Here is a 20784-nt window from a genome sequence, read left to right on the forward strand (position 1 = left end):
TACTCATATTGAATTCAGGAATAGGCAAAACTAAGCTACAGCAATAGAAATCAGAACAGTGGTTGCTCCTGGGGTGGGGTAACAGAATGACTGAAGAGCACAAGAAATATTCTGGTGTGCTGGAAATATTCTATATCATAAATGTGGATGACTGTTAAACAAGTATACACATTTTCAAAATTCCCTATGCGATATGCAAAAGACTTGTATATTTTATTGTATTTAAATTATACCTCAACAAACCACTGTCAATATTTAAGCAAAAAACAAAAGCCTAGATTCTAGACAAGTGCTATGCAAAGTAGTCCGTCTACAAACTGTGAGGACCTATGACAAGATAAGGAGCTTGCACCAGACTGCATCAACACACTGCTTTCTTCAAAGAGAAAGTCAGCTGAACTAAACAATGGATTTCAACTAAACTGTTAGTTGTGGACACAGCTCACTCACATTCTAGTGAAGGCTCCTAACCTCAACCTGGACTGGAATGAGCACTGTTGTAAAGAACCACCATAGTGGTGCTTGTGGAGAAGGACACAAGATTAGGAAATGTCTTTGGTGACACAAAGGAGGCAATGGAGAGACAAAGGAAAATGAGAACAGGCTAAAGTTCTTTTGGGGTAAGTTAGATATACTATTTTAGAAAAAGGAGAAAGAAGAAACAGAAAAAGTGAGATAATTTAAATAAAAATATAAGATAACAGAGTTAATTCCAAGTATATCAATAAATGCAAACATAAAGGACCAAACTCACCAGTTAAAAACAAAAGACAGACTGTATTTTTTATTTATTTATTTTAAATTTTTTTGTGGTACGCGGGCCTCTCACTGCTGTGGCCTCTCCCGTTGCAGAGTACAGGCTCCGGATGCGCAGGCTCAGTGGCCATGGCTCACGGGCTCAGCCGCTCTGTGGCACGTGGGATCTTCCCGGACCGGGGCACGAACCCGTGTCCCCTGCATTGGCAGGCGGATTCTCAACCACTGCGCCACCAGGGAAGCCCAGATTGTATTTTTTAAAAAATAATAACCTATTATATATCAAAAGAACTGATAGTGAAAGGATAGAAAATATATAAATAAAACTGGTAAAATATGCTAATTCTGAAAAAAAAGAGGCCTTAAGACAAAAAGCATAATGAGGGTTAGAGAGGTTCACTAAACAATGACTGAAAGTCCAATTCACCAAGGAAACAATTCTAAACAGGTACACATGTAACAAAATTAATTTAAAATAGAAAAAAGCAAACAGCTGATAGAATTTTAGAGCATAAATGGTAAATCCACTATCACAGTAGATCTTAACACACTCTTTTCAACTTTTACCATCAATTCACCATCCTTTCTCAGACTATCTTCTTCTTAGATCCAAAGAGAATGACAGACACCATTCCGTTCCAAAGCACAGAATGAACACTTTTGTAGTCTCCCATCCCATACACACAAGCCAAATGATCAAGGAGGAAATTCATGGATCTTAGAGACTAATGGTCAATTCAGATGTGTACTGAAGTCTTCCAGAGGCTATTTCATCATTTATGTTACAGGAACAGTGAACTGTCTGAAAAATGTCAGGTACTAGGCAGCTGACTGCTGTCATCTACTGGACACAATGGTCATTTCAACTTCAATCATATTCGCTTAAAAAGTCCTAGTAAGAGAGCACATAAGGCACTAAACCGTAATCTTTTCTGAACTTCCTTTATCTAACGAAATAAGAGATGCTGCCTCTAAATTAAGTACGTGCCCTCTCCATGTCTGTGCAATTTAACAAGCCTCTGGTAACAACGTTTATTTTTTTCCAAGTCACAGGTTTATATGAATAAACCTGTGAAGATTACATCACCTGAAGTCTACCTGGAATTTAATATACCACAAAAACTACCAATTTTCCCATACAACTACTGGAAAATTGATTTTATATACTCAGTAACTACAGGGAATAACTTTAATCACACCAACTATACTTTACTCACATGGCATATAATCCACATTACTTGCAATTTTTCTTAAAATATGCATGTATAAATATATGGTAGGTCCTCTAGTGCTCATTCATATCTGGTGCCCTCGCCTACCAGGCACACAGGAAAATTATACTTCCTGCCCACTCAGTACATAAGATTAGTTCCAGTCAGTATGTTGTGAGTAAAAGTGCCATATGCCACCTGCAGGCCACAGCAGTAACTGCATGTGTGAGACCCTCTGCCAGTAACTGCATGTGTGAGATCCTCGTTACCAGAGTGACAAAGGGTCTCAAAAGAGCCCCAAGATCAAAGCAGCTTGGAACACTGAAGACAGTTGCCCTAGAGAGTTGTCCAGACCTACAATAGACATTTTAAGAGTAAAAAATAAACTTTTATTGTGTTAAGTCACTGAGAGTTGGCACTGAGAATGTTACCTCAGCACAGCCTAGCCCAGGATTTCTCATCAGCAGCACTATTTACATCTTGGGCTGGATAAATCTTTGTTGTGGGTGCTATGCTGTGCATTACAGGATGTTAAGCAGTATCCCAGTGTCTACCCATTAGTTGCCAGCAGCATCCCTCAATGTGACAACCAAAAATGTCTCCAGACATTGCCTTCCCCTACTGAGAACCACTAGCCTAGCTTAACCTGAACAGTACAGTGTGTCCATATGAATATGTGTGTGTATTTATTTACATACAGCTGACCTTTGAAAAACATGGGGTTAGAGGTGCTGACCCTCCACACAGTTGAAAATCCACGTTTAACTTACAATCGGCCCTCTATATATATACACTGTTCCTCCCTACCCGCATTACCGCATCCGCAAATTCAACCAACCACAGACTGTGTAGTACTGTAGTATTCTTACTATTGAAAAAGATTCATATATAAGTGGACCCTTGTAGTTCGAACCCATGTTATTCAAGGGTCAACTACATTATGAATGTGTATGAGAACATATTTAACTCGTGCTATATTATACAAATATGTGCTTTATTATGTATTAAGACCAGATGTTTTGTAGGCCTTTAAGAGATATGAATCCCCATTTCTCAAACTAGGAAAGTTAGTTCATAAACTTAAAAAATCCAATCAATATCCCAAGTCTCTCTATAGCAAAGTAAACAAAATGTTCCAAAATGGTATATAAATCCATACATACTATGCTGTTCATCTCAGAGGACTCATAGCTCCCAACTGGGTGGACGTTTCCAATGGGCTCCAAGCCCTCTTCATCCCACATGTACGTTCCATCAGAGCTATCAGATGGAGAGAGTTCAAATGAAGAACCAGCTCTGTAATCTGTATCTGGTGAAATCAAGTTGTTTCCAGAAGCATGTTTTGAACATTCACTCCTGTCTTCAGTTGATTTTTTAAAAGAGAGGAAAAAAAAGTTATTAATTCACAAAAATATAATTATTTCTCAGGTTCAAAAAATATAAGCTTTAATAATCTGATATATTATAGCAAAAAAGTTGGCAAAAAAGTATTCATAACTAGAATCTTCTAAATCTAAACAATAAAAAAATCAAGATGCAAAATCTTAAAAATAAACTACTGAAATATTTCCCAATAAAGAAAATTCATTGAGTCATCTTTCACTTCTGCAATATTTCTAGAAATGTACATAAAGCCTCATATTCTTTGAATATTTCCTAAGATATTTATTTTTAAGCACTGCCCAGGAAACTCTTTACTCTGTGTATATCATTTAATCTTGCAGTTGACTCCTTATAAGGAAATAACTTACTCCAGTAGTCACTCCTAACTAGAAGACCCTCAGGCAGTCAAGGGTTTATGCATATCTCCAGGGATGGCCTAGTCCTTCAACCAGACTACATGCCTACACCCAAACCGTCAGTTTGTTCCTTTTTCAGGCCAGATGGGCACAGAGATATATTTTCTCCAGTATTTAGCACCAGGATTACCAAGTATAAGAAGAAATGTTTAACAGGTGCTATCTCTCTCTCAATTAAAAAAATTAAGCTCCTCTGAAAGTTTAACTATTAAGTCTACTAAGCAAGAAATCTAACTCTTCCTTAAAAAAAATTAAAATTGCCTAGGATAAAAAAATTCATTAGATTTGACATAACCTATATTAGTCCATTTACCCTTTGGTACAGCTTTACTCTTAACAAATAGTAGTGATCTACTACCCTAAAGGAAGAGATGGTTTAAAACAGGCTGCCACTGATTGGAGGAAGCAGAGAAAAAAAATAATTTTGAAGCAAGCAGGGATAAGCCTGTGTGTGACAAAGAAGAGCAAAGGTAAAATACCATAAGGGAATGAATATTTTTATGGATGTTGTTTTAGCATGAAAAATAGAACAAGGGACAAAATTCACAAGGAAGGTAAATGTTGCCCCATTCCAATTTTGTCTAGATCCATCCTTCCATGAAATTGTTAGTATCCTGGTATTAATCAGAAGATAATCCTAAATGGAAATTCAGTTCTATTATCTAGGAGAAAGCAAAAAAAATTAAGGACATTAATATTTACCAGAGACACTTGTATCTATCCACTCATCAGTTTTACTGAAGGATTTTTCATTTTCCTTGGGGGAATCAAATATATCCTTTGGTGGTTCGTTTTCACACTTTTCTTCTTTGAGAGAAATTTCCTCTGGAGTTACTCTAGTTCTGTTGGAATCTTCTATATCTATAAAATCATCACTGAAGTCTTCACTTAAATCATTCTTATCAGAAGATGACAGAGAAGACAATGAAATGTCATCCACATCATCACCCAGGTATCTAATTTTAGTATCATGTTTCATGGTCTGGTCATTTTCTGTTCTATAACTATCATTTTCAATTAGTTCTTGGTCCTTATCCTTAGCTCTGTCCTTAGCCACAAGTGCAGCATCTTCCTCTATACATGTGTCAGCCAGTGAATTTTTATTACCATCAACTGTGATAGTCCCAGAAAATGGAGATCGGCCAGATTTCAGTAGAGAGGGATGAACCATCCTATAACCCAAAGTGGAAGTTACACCCGGGCCATTTGGTAAAGCCAGCTTCTTTCCACCAGCAGCATAAGGCCTATTAAATCCATACCTTAAATGTTCATTCCCATTGAGTACTTCTGACTGCCGAGAATTTCTTGCTAGCATACTTGACCTCAGAGGCACTCTAATGGGTAGCTGTTGATTCTGATAAGGCTTTGTAAGATCTGCAGCTCTATTGAAGGAATGTGATCTGGTTATAGATGAAGGTGGAAGGAATGAATTCTGAATGGAATGTGAAAAACTCTGTGACCTAACCATTTTTTCACAAGTAAGAGATTTAATATTATCTAGGGATTGTGCTAAGCTTTCTCCAGAACTGCTTCTGGTGGCACAGGAGTTTGCTCTAGGCCTTTGGATGCTACCAGCTGATCGGTTTCCATAAAATCCATTCAACTGCGACTTTGGAGCACTGACTGAAGCATATGAAGTCCTTCCTAATAATGTGCCTTTGGTGAATTTACCCAAATTAGATGGTCCAGACAAAGACTTTTGGTTTAACTCTTCTGCAGATGACACAAACATAGTAGATGTCTTTGCTAACTTTGATGTGAGTAAAGAAATACTTTTCAAACCTCCCTTCATCCCATTTTTATCAAACATTCCTTGAGCAGGTGCATGTTTTTCAGGATCAATTTCTTTATCATGTGAACTCTGAGTACCGTTAGGCTCTTCAGGACTTTGTGCACTAAACTGGTATTTATTTGCCGTTCTCCAATTAAATGAATGGGACAATGAACAATCAGAGCCATTATTTTTGATGTAACTTTTGGCATTGCTACTCTTGGAAGTTCCCAATAAATTAACAGGTTTTCCATTTGGCATTGGCTGCAGTGTACTTCTTACAGGTTTTGTTCCATACTTTGGCAACTTGGAACCCAAAAAAGTCTTGATTTGTGTTTTTTCTTCCATGAGCTATATGGTGCATTTGTTCTTAAAATTTGACAAAATCTGAGGAGACAAAAAAGCAGATTAAACATTTCTAAATAAGGATAATTACATGGATTATTATATAATATGAATGCATATTCTTAAATAAATGCAGCAAAAACCAAAAGTTACTCATAATTCCTACAGAACTCTTAATAAATACTGATTACACTAATTAATAACTTTATGTTAGAAGAAAATAAACATTTTTGTAAACCCTTTTATTAACTTGGGCCATGGATGATGATAGCAAAATCCAGAAATAATAAAATTAGACTATCAAATTTGTATTAAAAAATAACACTTCTACAGCACATCTTCCAATTTCCAATCCAAATTATTTTTTCCATTTTGGGTAATATTATTTCCTTCAAAAATAAAAACGTGACTTTGGTTTTTTTTTGGGGGGGGGGTTCGCGGGCCTCTCACTGTTGTGGCCTCTCCCGTTGCGGAGCACAGGCTCCAGACGTGCAGGCTCAGCGGCCATGGCTCACGGGCCTAGCCGCTCCGCGGCACGTGGGATCTTCCCGGACCACGGCACGAACCCGTGTCCCCTGCATCGGCAGGCGGACTCTCAACCACTGCGCCACCAGGGAAGCCCTGGTTTTTTTTTTAAGTGCACTTGATCTTATAAAAACTGGAATACAATTTAAAACTTTCATTATTAAAGTTACGAGAAGGATGTAGATAAAGAATCCAACAGCACGAAAAAAATTCTTCTGGCATCAAGGGCTGAAATATCAGCTGTCATTTTAAGCAAATATCTCAAAAGGATTTCTATCCAGTAATATAAACATACATTACAGTTAGTGGCAGGGTGAGAAGTATAATGAATTAATAACATTGATTAGTCCATTAATCTCAACCTCTCAAATTTTTTTTCTTTAATATTTGGTTGCACCGGGTCTTAAGTCGCAGCAGGCAGGCTCCTTAGTTGTGGCATGCGAACTCTTAGCTGCAGCATGCATGCGGGATCTAGTTCCCTGACCAGGGATCGAACCCAGGACCCCTGCATAGGGAGCGTGAAGTCTTATCCATTGCACCACCAGGGAAGTCCCTCAAATTATTTTAAAGGTAATAAAAAACAACAAAAAGGTTCAATGAACACAAAAGAGCATAAAAATAAAAAGTGTCCTCTATGTAACTTTAATAAATTATGTCATCTGATGAGATTACAAAAATGAGATACAAATATTAAAATGCCCTAACATTAACAAAAATATAATATGGTCACTATATGTTCACTGTGGTTATATAAAAATGTTGTAACACGGGCTTCCCTGGTGGTGCAGTGGTTGAGAGTCCACCTGCCGATGCAGGGGACATGGGTTCGTGCCCTGGTCCAGGAAGATCCCACATGCCATGGAGCGGCTGGGCCCGTGAGCCATGGCTGCTGAGCCTGCGCATCTGGAGCCTGTGCTCTGCAATGGGAGAGGCCACAACAGTGAGAGGCCCGCGTATCGCACAAAAAAAAAAAAGAGACAGACTAGGGCTACCCTGGTGGCACAGTGGTTGGGAATCTGCCTGCCAATGCAGGGGACAAGGGTTCAAGCCTTGGTCCGGGAAGTTCCCACGCGCCACGGAGCGGTGAAGCCCATGCACCACAACTGCTGAGCCTGCGCTCTAGAGCCCGCGAGCCACAACTACAGAAGCCCCGTGCCTAGAGCCCCGTGCTCCTCAACAAGAGAAGCCACCGCAATGAGAAGCCCGTGCACTGAAACAAAGAGTAGCCCCCGCTCACCACAACTAGTGAAAGGCCACGTGCAGACCCCAAAGCAGCCAAAAATAAATAAATAAAATTAATTAATTTTTTAAAAAGACACAGACTATACATATGTGTGTTTCATTTTTCAGCCAAAAATCCACCAGCTACAGTCGAACAAGAAAATGCTTAAACTAAACATCTCTAAACTTTAAAAAGTAGTGGCCAGAAAAAGATTCTGCACAGTGTGATCTGGCTCCTAGCCTGATTACACTGCCTAGAAGCAATAATGAGAAAAATTGGTGAGTTCATAAAACTTGAAATTTTTAATATATAAATATTTTAATATTTTAATAAAGATCCTCCGGTTTGGATAGAAAGACCTGCTTTGGCATGCCCTAGAAAAGTCCAGGAGAACACCTTCAGCACAGAAGCTTTAAAACCTAAGCTGAGACAGGCAGAATGGCCACCAGAACCTGTTGACTTCCAAGGCATTCTTCTGAGTTAAGGAAAGGGTCTGAAGCCCCTAGAAATGTACTACACCCTCGGCAGGATGGAATAAGGCCAGTACAGGACACTTAACAAAATCTAAGGAGACAGGAGAGCCTGGAGCCCCAGAAGAACTCTCCCCCCACCACCACCTTATATCCTTCAACTACAGAGAAGCAGACAGAGAATAAAACACACTGCTCAAAAGATGTATTGGGGGGTACAGTAAAAGGAGGAGACAAAGTCACAGCTAAGATGAGGATGGCATCAAGGAGAATTCACCCATGTTATATCAGGGCAGATACAAAGTCTTGACTTCACTATCCAAGTCTTTACCTAGCAAGATATAAAGAAAAGGCCATGCAACTGTATAAACAAGAGGGTGGAAAGAAGAGGAAAGAAAAGAAGAACCTAGTCTGAAAGCAAATATAACACAGGAAAATAAGGAAATCCCCAATGAGTTCTTTGTAACAGAAAACAACCTAATAAGCACATACATTTAATAAATCAAAAGCTCAAAGATAAAAAGACAAAACAGGTAAGTTGAAAAGAAAAGCTATGGAGCTAAGAAAATCAAGAAAAATGAATTTGAAAAAAAAGCAAGAAAAAGAACCAAACACTGAAAATCAAACTAATGGCAAGAAGAAAAATCATAAGAAAAATCTCCTAAGTACTGAGGAGAAAAACAGACAGAGATACCAAGGCAATCAGATAGAATAAGTAGGACAGAGACTAAACAGAAATATATTTAGTATCCCTGAAGTAGAATAACTAAACAAATAGAAGAGAAAAAGCAGGTAGACATGATAGAAAATAGCCCTAAAATAAAGGTAAAGAAAATCTACAAAAGGAAAGGAAAAATACAATAAACCACAGATCCAAATACATATCTAAATTAAATTAATAAAACGTCAAGGATAAAGAAATAATTCTCTGGGAATGCAGATTGAAAAAAATCATTTTGTAAAGAAAATTTTAAGACTTTTGAATAAGCAAAAAAGATCCTTCTGATGAAATGCTGCAGCTTCTAGGGATAATTTAATCCTACAGGAACTGTCATTGGACTATTTTACCACTCTGTAAAGATAGAGGTTAACATATAGAAAACTAATGGTAAAGCACACAATTCTTGTCTACAGACATGCAAATAAATTCTGCCCATTTCAGTTGACTTCTCTCCACCATGATGGAAGAAGCCAGCTTTGCAAATTCACTTCAATATTCCTGATCTATAAATGTACGTGTCCTTTGCATTCTCCCTTGAACCAGCTATAACATATCTGACTCCCTCATTAATGATTAGATAAATAAAACCTTTAACATGTCCATTTGATATCTGAATAAGAGTCATGATTTAATTCTCTTCTAAAATTTATCCTTAGTAGTTTTGGAAATTCCACCAAGATACCCAGTGGATTCACCTGACAGAGCTAGGTAACTTCTTTGCCAAAATAGTACATATACCTCACAGGCAGCTCAAGCCCAGACATTTCTTGTCTCCCAGAAGTGAACTAAGAACAGCAATAGAACTTTGTTAACTGTGCTTTCTATTTTAACTTTCCTCTCTTCTAATTTTGTTTTTGTTTTTAGTTTATTTATGGTCAATAAGTTATTCTCTGTTGGTGATAACAATGATTCAGAATTTGATTTTATGGACTGTCATTCAGTAATCTCTGTAAACAAATTAATGGTTTATACAGATCTGTGTTGGGTGAGAGAAAAAGAAGAATCTGATTCATTAGTCACCTGTTCACTTATCTCTTTTGTTTACCTATCTTTTTTTTTTTTTTTTTTTTTTTTTTTTTTTTTGCGGTACGCGGGCCTCTCACTGTTGTGGCCTCTCCCATTGAGGAGCACAGGCTCCGGACGCGCAGGCTCAGCGGCCATGGCTCACGGGCCCAGCCGCTCCCCGGCATGTGGGATCTTCCCAGACCGGGGCACGAACCCGTGTCCCCTGCATCGGCAGGCGGACTCTCAACCACTGAGCCACCAGGGAAGCCCTATAAAGTCTCTTAAAGCAGCTCTGTTCCGACTGGCTTATAAATATGCACTATTTTTATAAATTGAATATTACCAAAATTCCCAGAAAATAAGCAAATTGATCTTCTAATATTTTAACTGTGTTATATTTTTTTAAATTATTCTTACAGAAATTAACTCAGAAAGGTTTTAAGAACTAAGTTCATATAATTAAGGTAAATGGCAAACAAAAATAGTTTAATAGGTTTATCTTCTGCTTTTTAAAATCAATGTTAAGTATAATACAAGCATACATCTTTATTCCATTAGAGTAACTTTCTAAAACATATATAGGCTTACTGATCAAATAAGCCAGTATTACTCACACACAGTGTTTAAGACTATGAAAATGTAAAACTGTATTTAAATTGAATGACTATTCTGACAAACTTTTCATTTCAACAGTAATTATGTTTTACAGTATGTCATCTTACAAATAATTTCCAAGAACTTTAAGGTAACAAAAGCTTAGACTAATATTAAACTGAATTAATTAGTGGATAATCACTGGCTTGCTAGATCATTTCTAAGTAAGAATATTAAAACTTTGGTTACTAAGCATAATTTCAAGTTTATATGTTTTTGCTTCTTGTTATTGTGTGCTACAGAAAGACTCTCTTTGGGGCATGTAAATGAACATGTTCGTTTTTGCTACTTGAGAAATTGTACACTAGATCCCATTTTTATAAAAGTAACATGCCAGATAGATAGATAAATAGACAGACAGACAGAGGATATAACATAGAGATGTGCGTGCACCTATATATTTAAACACACAAACTGTTAATAGTGATTACCATTAGGGAAGTGAGAATTAGGTGAAAAGAAGACTTTTCACCTTTACATCGTTATTGCTTAAATACTTTAAATATGCCCATATTTTTGCCATTTAAAACATGTTAACTAAAAAACTGCATTTAAAAAATTAAAAAAATTTATTCAGTATCAAACAAGACTCTTAAACAGTTTAATCTTACCAAAAAAATTATTTAAAATTAAGTTTAATATTACAGAAAATATACTTAAAAGACATAAAAATAGAAGTTTGGATAAAACACAAAAGAGGATTTTTTTAGTCAACAGACATTATTTTTTCATAAATTACTATTTCAATTTCTCCAGACTTCAACCTCAATTTATTGTTTCACTTATCAATTTTATCTTTAAAATTTTATTCTAAATTCACCATATCCATTCCACAATTCTAGTTCTTACCCTCATCTCTTTCTGCATTACTAAAAAGCCTTCCTACGTTATCAAGATTCCGACTCCATTTCTATTCAAACTGTCAAAACAGTTATTCTCTCAAAGCACAGATCTGATCATGTCATTCTATAGATTAAAAACCACGTGTGGCCCAGGAACAACAAAATAAAATCCAAAACCCACTGTACAGAGATCAAGCTTCTCTACTTGCTTCTACCCTATCACTGCAGTACTATACATTCTAGCCAAGATACATTGTCTATCATTCCCCCAAATCCATCCTATATTTTGTACCTTCTATGCCTTTGCTAAAGTTGTAAAGACCACCTTGAAGATCCTACCCTCCAAGTCCAAAATCATTACACTCACAAACCTTTCCAGTTAAAATTAATTTTGCATCCTTCTCTATTCCCTTCACACCAATAATAGAGCTGAGTCTGTCTTATAATTGTGTGCATGTTTATTTGACCCATAAGAAAGTATGAGAGCATAAACTGTGCCTGCTATGGGATCACAAATATGACAGATCCTCAACTTTTAAGTAAACTCATAATCTTAGTGCAAATTAATTTAATAAATAGTAAGCCAAGACTGAAAAGTAATTTCATTTTGTGGGCCTGTGACTGATTGGTAGTAGCGGCCTTGAGCAATACGTTGAGGACTCTGAGGTGAAATCTAGACTCTGCAGTAAAGAATCTTGCAAACAGCAATATCTGCCATAAGCAGGAAAAGGGACAGCATATCCATGCTGGATGACTGCCATGCTCATTTTCTGATAATGACCTTTACCACAAAACATACTACACACCTACAAATACTTTCAGGGTGACCATAAGAAAACTGGTAATGATATTAGATATAAGGGTCATTCTGCAAATCATTAAATAACACACATTAAAGATTCTGTCCTCTGGTGAGTCATCTGTGAGTCAGAAAGGCTTTAACATTTCCCTGCCAGTCACAAGTAGACTGAGAACAGAACACTCTATTCTTTCACTTTTCTATGCTTCTCCTTGACTGTCTAAAATGAGGGTAATATATGTTATCCCCCAAGAACATCTTAAGTATTAATAACTTAGAGGCACAAGATAAGCCCACAAGAAAGACACACTGTTACTACAAAATGTTTAGGGTGCTATCACATGGCAGGGGAGAAAAAAGATTAGGACCTGAATGTACTATTTCCTATCAAGATTATTTACTGATTTCTAAATGCACAAATAACTGCAACATAATTGTTATCAATCATCTTGGACTGTGGTCTTAAAACTAAGCTAATCTGACAGCTCAACTCTATAAAGTTTCCATATTTGCTTATGTCATGAATATTGTCACTTCATTTGTTGATGAGCTACCTTCTGTCTTTAAATATTCATGAAACTTTCTCCTATACTTACTTGTAACTCTGAAATGAAATAAAACAGACATTGTGAATCTGCTTCATTTTAGTAGTTGTGCTGTCTTTGCTACACTTTTCCTGATATGCAGTCGGTTAAGCAATTAAAAAATGCAGTCATGGGCTTCCCTGGTGGCGCAGTGGTTCAGAGTCCGCCTGCCGACGCAGGGGACACAGGTTCGTGCCCCGGTCAGGGAGGATGCCACATGCCGCGGAGCGGCTGGGCCCATGAGCCATGGCCACTGAGCCTGCGCGTCCGGAGCCTGTGCTCCACAACGGGAAAGGCCACAACAGTGAGCGTCCCACGTACCGCAAAAAAAAAAAAAAAAAAATGCAGTCATAAGTCTGAAAAAGCACATGTTGACTACATCATCTAATGATATAATCTTCTCTGAAATACTTTAACATTGTCTGTGAGCTTTAGTTTAATGCTGAACTAAGAATAATACCTGGTACAGGGCCTGGAAATATCTGAGATTTTGAGTTACTTCCTGTAAGAATAATTTTTTTAAGTAGAGCACATTTAAAGTATGGTAGTTCACATTTGAAAGAATTTTCAAAACTACTTATAAATTCTTTTTTTAAAAAATTACAAATCAAAGTTTTTTGCTTTTAAAAGGAATCCACAATTGGATAAGAAGGGAAAAGAAGGAGCAAATATTACTGAGTACTTATATAACAGGTAACATCCTTACCACTTTGTCCCTGTTAATTGTTTAATCTTCCTAATATTATAAGGTGGTAGATTTCATTCTATTTTAAACAGATAAACCAAGATTCAGAAAGGCTAAAACACTTGCCCAAAGTCACAAGTTCATAAATTACTTAAGAGAATTCAGGTTCAACTCTACGTGATTCCAGGATCCAGGCAGACTGCCTTCCTGACAAAGGAATGAAATATTCTGAGAAGTTTACTGATAGCTAGGGACAACAGTGAAGGAAGGAACTGGATAGCTAAGGTTAGAGGAGAAGCATGAAGACTGCAAAGAACCTAGGTATTGATTAAAGAAGTTTTTGCAAAAAAACAAGAGCTTTCTCTTTTTCAAATTTCTTTCATATCAATTACTTTATCATCTGAGGAACCACCCACTCATATTCTTTTTTTTCGTTTTTCAAATAGCTTTTTAGAAGGTATGAAATGCATACATTTTAGGGATTTTACATAGGCATAAATTCACTACTGAGTCCAAGAGCAGTTAACTGAACAACAATGCTGATGACTACATGCCCCTACCAGTCACTTCTTGAAACTTGCTTTCTCATTCAGATAACTACATTTAATTTTTAAAAAAAAATTTTTTTTTTTACCTTGTGTTACCCAACCATTTCCCTCATATCCTCTTCTCCCATGTTTTTTCTGGCTGTCATCTATGTCAAGTTGATTCAAAGCCTTGATTATAGCAATTAAATAAGTAAAAATAACACCTTCAAAAGTAAAGGTTTAAAACAATACAACTTTATTCCAGATTCTTCACGGTTTTAAAGAGTGCACACCGAGCTCAACCCAAAACCCCACTTTTTTTTTTTTTTTTTAAATCAAGCTGACCTTTTTGTCCTCTAGCTACAATTTTTTACTCAGGCAGATGGGGATCAAAGCAACTTGTGGAAGTTAGTCTCAAAATGAATTTGTGGTTTGGGAACATTAAATGATGTTATTAAATGCAGATTCAAAGTATATTACTTCCTGAAACTTTAATTTAAGGAACAACGAGAATACTAGCAGCTAAAGAAGAACTGGAAGCTCCTCTGGCCAACCACAAAAGCTCTCTCTCCAAATTTATTTAGTTCAGGTAAAACTCAATAACTGCGTAGGGCATTCAAATGAATGTGTACTCCTATTTCTTGTCAACAAGCCAAGAAGGGTTCCTCAGACCATTCCAGGTTTATGTTCCCTTCACTGGAAACCAAGTTCTTTGAGAATACAAACTATGCCTTTCACTCTTCCGTTTCCTCACTGTGGCCCTAGGACATAGGCTCACACATAATTGGCATTTTATAAATGCAGGTTGAAAGCAAGAAAAGCATATCCCTTAACAGTGATTTTCTGAGAATTTTGTTAGTTTTACCTCTAATCAACAATATAAGCATTTAGGGCTTCCCCGATGGCCCAGTGGTTGAGAATCCGCCTGCCAATGCAGGTGACACAGGTTCGAGCCCTGGTCCAGGAAGATCCCACATGCCACAGAGCAACTAAGCCCATACACCACAACTAATGAGCCTGCACTCTAGAGCCCGTGAGCTACAACTACTGAGCCTGCGTGCATAGAGCCTGTGCTCTGCAACAAGCGAAGCCACAGCAATGAGAAGCCCACACACCACAACGAAGAGTAGCCCCCGCTCGTCGCAACTAGAGAAAACCCGCGTGCAGCAACGAAGACCCAATGCAGCCAAAAATAAATTAATTAAATAAATTTTTTAAAAAAGCAATAAAAGCATTTATATGTATAAAGCATAACACAGCCTGACACAAGTACAAGCTTCTGTTTATAAACTCCTATTTTCCTAGGTAAAACAGGCACCCAAATTCATGATATTGATTTTTTTCCCACCCCTCCACAAACCACACTGGGTTATTAAACCCAATGAAAAAGCCAGTCTCCTCCCTGGTAGCTTTCTTGCTTAAGAATCTATTCTAATTTGGAATCTCATTCCCTATTCATACCCATGGCACCTAACTCTTTAAGTTTTTTCCAAGAAACCTACAACTTTTGGCATAAAACATTATTAAAAGAAAATAAATTACAGGGGCTTCCCTGATGGCGCAGTGGTTGAGAATCTTCCTGCTAATGCAGGGGACATGGGTTCGAGCCCTGGTCTGGGAAGATCCCACATGCCGCAGAGCAACTGGGCCCGTGAGCCACAACTACTGAGCCTGAGTGTCTGGAGCCTGTGCTCCGCAAAAGAAGAGGCCGCAATAGTGAGAGGCCTGCGCATCGCGATGAAGAGTGGCCCCTGCTTGCCACAATTAGAGAAAGCCCTCCTACAGAATCGAAGACCCAACACAGCAAAAATAAGTTAATTAATTAATTTTTTTAAAAGTCTCCATTCTTAAAAAAAAAAAAAATTACAAAAGAAATGGGACATGACACAATCTCAGTCTGATTGTGCTCTTTATAAGTTCTTTGTGTGATTTAATTACAAAGTATTTTAGATAATTACTCTGCAACTTTTAATTGAACTAGGATACTCATATTTTAACATTTTTAAAAAGTAAAAATCCATAAACTAGTTAACAGCATTTAACCAGTCCCCAGAGGTATTGGCACTGAGAATCTTATTGATTTTGTAAAAATCAGAGTGATTAAAGTTAGGTACAATATTTGCATCTATAAGTTGACCATGATGTAAGGCATAAGGATCACTGAATATAAGAGCAATCTTATTGTGCTTAGGCCTATCACAATTCAACTTCTGCCTCTGCAGGGAAGCCCCACTTAATTCACTGCATACCTCCACCTCAGATTACTATAACACTTTTTTATTAAGCATCTATGAGACAAGATCCTAAAAAATAAACAAGGTAGGATATAATGCCTGCCAGGAGAAGCTTATGATCTGGCAAAGGAAGGAATGTTTTCATCGTGGTCATGACTTAGAATACATTAATTCAGTCATCAAACATGTATTGAAAGCCTTTTTGAAGACATTTATTAAAAGATTTATTACAAATCAGGCTCTGTGCTAGAGGATGTGGATACAACAGACACTCCAATACAGAGAAAAAGATATATAGACAAGAAAAGGGCAATGAAGTGCTATAATTGCTATAGGAGAGTATACGGGGTAGTACATGCGGGTACAAAAAAGAAAGTACTTAATGGGAGAAGGGGATTTCATAAATGGCTTCATAGAGGAAGCCAATGCTTGAGTTGGGTCCAAATGATAAATAGTAAATAATAATATAATAATAAAGAAAATGTGAGAAGCAATACAGCCTAAGTAAAGAGTATAAACAAAAGCACAGAACCAGCATGGCACATTCAGGAAACTGTTATTAATTAAATAAGGGTAGTGAACAGGGTTCAAAGAAATGCTGCAGGAAACGAGAGAAGTTCAATGGAAAAAATACAGCCTGCGAAAGGCCTTAAATGCCATACTAAGAAATTTGAACTTTACTACAGGCAGTAAGGAAGCCAAAGGGTTTTAAGTCAGAAAACAATGACCTGACCTGAATTTTGAAAACTGACTCTGATTTCAGTATCAAGGATGGACCAGAGGAAGAAAGGTAGATAGGTTAAGAGATTTTAACATGAAAATGATGGCAAGGGTTGTAGCAAAAAGGTTAGAGAAAAAATACAAAAGATATTAGCAATACTGAATCTTGAGAATTTGATCATAACAGTGGACACAAAATGAGAGCACAATATTTAATGAATAAATGGATGAATAATTGACTGACTGATTAGGTGTAGGAGATGGAAATGGATAACTGATTGACTAATTTGATGTAGAGAGGAGAAAGGGTTCATGATTCCAGGCCTGACTGGACAAAGGGTGGTGCCTTTAATTGAGGGCAAACATTATGTCTAGGGAAAGAGATCGTAAACTTAGCATGTCAAGCTGACTTTGAGGTAACTTTGAGGTACCTAGAGAGGGTGCAGGTGGGGGTGTTTACAAGCCATGTAAAGAAGTCTGAAATGCAAGGGCAAGATCTGAATGGGAGATGATTTGAGAACTGTCAGTACAAAAAACAGTCAAATGTTCCACCAGAAACAGGTGAGGTCATCTGAGGAAGATGTAGAAAAAGGAAAGAAAGACTAAGGAGATCCAGGGGATCACAAACATTTAAGGAATGGACAGAAGGGAAAAAAAGCAACAAAGGCGGCTGAGAATGCACAATCCAAAAGGAAAGAAAAGAACTGGAAGAGAATTTGAAAATAGTAGGCAGTAGTGTCAAATTCCACAGATAAGCAAAGAAAAACTAAAGACTGAAAGGAATGATCACCCTTGGTAGTTTGCAGATTTGGTCCCCTTTGCCAGAGGAGTTTCAGGAGACAAGATGAGGCACAGAAAACTACAGAGTTCAAGAGTAAAAAAAAGGTAAAGAAATAGAGTCAGGAAACGTTAACCCATTCTTTCAAAGACTAGAAAGAAGAAGGCAGTAACCTGAGAGGAAATAAAGGCAGTAGTTTTGGTTTTTTCTAATTTTTTTTTTCTAATTTTGTTCTCTCTTTTCTAAGATGCAGAGAAAGAGCTAAAACAGAAGATTAAAAATAAGAAAATGGTGGGAACAATAGCTACAGCAAGATACCACAGGATATAAGATGAAGATGGGCTTCCAGTCCCATGATGAGGCCTGGAATGCTAGACAGGAAAACAAGGCAGACATTCTGATTTACAGCTGAGTCACAAAGAAGGTGGTAGCTTGACAGGCACATTGCTCAGGGCTCTAGCCCTGGGAACACTGGACACTACGGCAGGCTCCACTCACCCACCTTAGTCGGGACTGGCTAAACCTGCAGGATGTGGGAATTGTGCTTGCAGCTGGACGGGGCTGTAGAAAGCAGGGACTAGGTCTTATTAGATGTTATGAGCAAACTCAACCAGCAAGATTATTGAGACCGTGGGCAATACAAATAATTTCAAAAATATAAATGTAATGAAAATGTCTGTAATATTTACTCAATAGCTTAATTTAAAAACTCATTTTTAAAATTCTCATCATCTAGCACAGAGCCTGGCACATAACAGATATCAGCGCATACAAGTGAATGATGTTGTGGGACCAACTCACGGCAATATCCCAAGAGACAGAACACCTGTGGAAGGCAGGCTCTGCAGTGTTTCCAATGACCTGGCTAGAAAATCTCCTTCCTATGGGACCAGGAGAGTGGAAAAACCTAATTGTCCCTACTGAAAACAAAAGAGGACAACATGAGTGTGAGGGGCCTTAATGACAACATTTTTTAAAAAACATTAATTTTTATTAAAAAAACATTGAATTTTATCAAGAACAGTATATGTATGGCACTGTGCTGATCAGTTTATAAGAATTACCATATCTTAACCTCATTACAACACACAACAGGTATATTTATTCCCATTTCAGAGATGAAGAAACTCAGTTTTCTACAGAGGTTAAGTAACTTGTCCCAGTTCACATAGATAATAAAGAACCAAGACTACTGAACCCAAGTCAGTAGCACTCAATATGATGGGTAGTGATAGTAGTGGTAGTATTAGTAACAGCAGGAACAATAGCAGCTAACAAACACTCTTATAGCTCTTACTGTGTGACAGGCAATGTTCTAAGGGTTTCATATTTATTAACCTTCACAACTACTTTATGAAGTAAATGTAATCATTTTACAAAGGAAGAAAGTAAACACAGAGGGGTTAGGTAGTTTTCCCAAGACCACACAGCTACTAAGTGGTGGGGCCAGGATTCAAATTTAACCATTACCCTATATAGCCTCTCTCCAATTCATTTTCTCTAAGCTAAGATGCAATATACTGTGTTTTTCAAACTGTTGATCATGACATCAATGTATTGGTTTATGACAAGCAAGTTTTGTTGTAAATGAAAAGGCTAGAATAGAATGGACTACTCCACTCTTTTCCCAATACCTTCTCTAGTGCTGGACGAGGTGGCCAACACCCTGGGCGAACTACAAGAAAAGCATATGTAACGGATGTGTTTGTTTAGTTTTGTAATGGATGCGGAAGGAATCAATCAAATTTAACAGTGAAAAATATTCAAAAACTTATTCATGGAGCACAAATCAGAAAATCTGTTTCTTCTTCTTCTTTAAATGTAAAAGTTGTATAGAATAGATAAGAGAAAATGTTTAAGAATTATTCAAAGTAACAGTAAAGTCAATTTCAATGAAAAAAAACCCAAAGAATAATCTATTTTTTTGAAGAAATCAACACTTCAGGGAAACAAGAATATGATGAAAAGGGTCAGGGATTGAAAATAGAAAGCTGAAAAAGATGCTCAATTTAACTCCAATAAGAGAAAAAAATGTAGCCACAAGGAGGAGACAACAGTTACTAGAGCCTTCTGAAGAACTGAAAATAAATAATATACAAATTGCAGTTTTTTTCAAGAATATCACAGTAAGAGGGCTTCCCTGGTGGCACAATGGTTGAGAGTCTGCCTGCCGATGCAGGGGACACGGGTTCGTGCCCCGGTCCGGGAAGATCCCACATGCCACGGAGCGGCTGGGCCCGTGAGCCATGGCCGCTGAGCCTGTGTGTCCGGAGCCTGTGCTCCGCAATGGGAGAGGCCACGACAGTGAGAGGCCCACGTACCGCAAAAAAAAAAAAAACAGCAAGGAGAAATTCTGATTGATGTAATTGAGAAATCAAAATCAAAACTGTCTGAAGGTGAAAAATAATTATATTATTTGGGGTGAATTACAAAATAATACTGGAATGGACCACTGTGAGGGAAAATGCCAGCAAAGGAGGACAGAAGTTGCAGATAACCTCAAAAGGCTTTATCTGAATTCTATTATCAAACCACCGATGAAAGATTAAGGTAGATTAAAGACAGTAAAATGTTGACAGACTCAGTCTTTTCATGTGAAGTAAGTGATTCCATTTGTGTGTAGTAATGGTCTTACTTGTCAGACCAAAGAAACGAGGCATGTCACATTCAGTGGACTTAGAGTAATAAACTTGCCTGCAATGTTTTTCCAAACCTGAAACAGTACTATAAAATGTAATTATTTTATGTAAACATTTTTGCCTTTGTGTTTCATATAAGGAAAACCAGTGTAGAACCTAAGACAGTTACAGCTTCAGCAGTTGTTATAATGTTCAGTTGGATTTTTAAAATTAATTTTGCAACATTTCACTGAGTCGTTTTTATATTATATTTTGGAAACTAGATTTATTTTTTAAAAAGCAGTTTATTTATTTAAAAAAGAAGTTTTTCCCTACTTAATAATGAATCAATACCTTTGCTACATATACAGCAATAAGAATAGAACAGAAAATATCAGAAGGCATCATGCATAGTGAAAGTACTTCATGACACTTTAGTTTCAGTTATGTGTATATATGTGCGTGCAGCATGTAAAATGTTCTGATTATAAGTTTTAAAATACAAGGATAAAACATTT

At 37.2% G+C, this 20784-nt stretch overlaps 1 protein-coding gene across 4 annotated transcripts in view; it reads right to left on the reverse strand.

Moving 5' to 3' along the window:
* The window catches only part of CCSER2 (coiled-coil serine rich protein 2), a 153380-nt gene that overhangs the window by 113625 nt on the left and 18971 nt on the right, over positions 1-20784 (reverse strand). For 3 of the 4 annotated variants that reach the window (XM_024742506.1, XM_024742507.1, XM_024742509.1), the window contains 2 exons: positions 4469-5924; positions 3131-3327 (listed from right to left, as the gene is read on the reverse strand). In XM_024742506.1, coding sequence (XP_024598274.1) covers positions 3131-3327; positions 4469-5885 — 1614 coding nt within the window. In that variant the 5' untranslated portion in view covers positions 5886-5924. Of the gene's footprint in view, positions 1-3130; positions 3328-4468; positions 5925-18449; positions 18514-20784 lie in introns of those variants that run through there. The other variant, XM_024742508.1, reaches the window with a different exon arrangement.

Source organism: Neophocaena asiaeorientalis, unplaced genomic scaffold, assembly GCF_003031525.2.
Source record: "Neophocaena asiaeorientalis asiaeorientalis breed wild unplaced genomic scaffold, Neophocaena_asiaeorientalis_V1.1 scaffold598, whole genome shotgun sequence".
Classification (NCBI taxonomy): domain Eukaryota; kingdom Metazoa; phylum Chordata; class Mammalia; order Artiodactyla; family Phocoenidae; genus Neophocaena; species Neophocaena asiaeorientalis.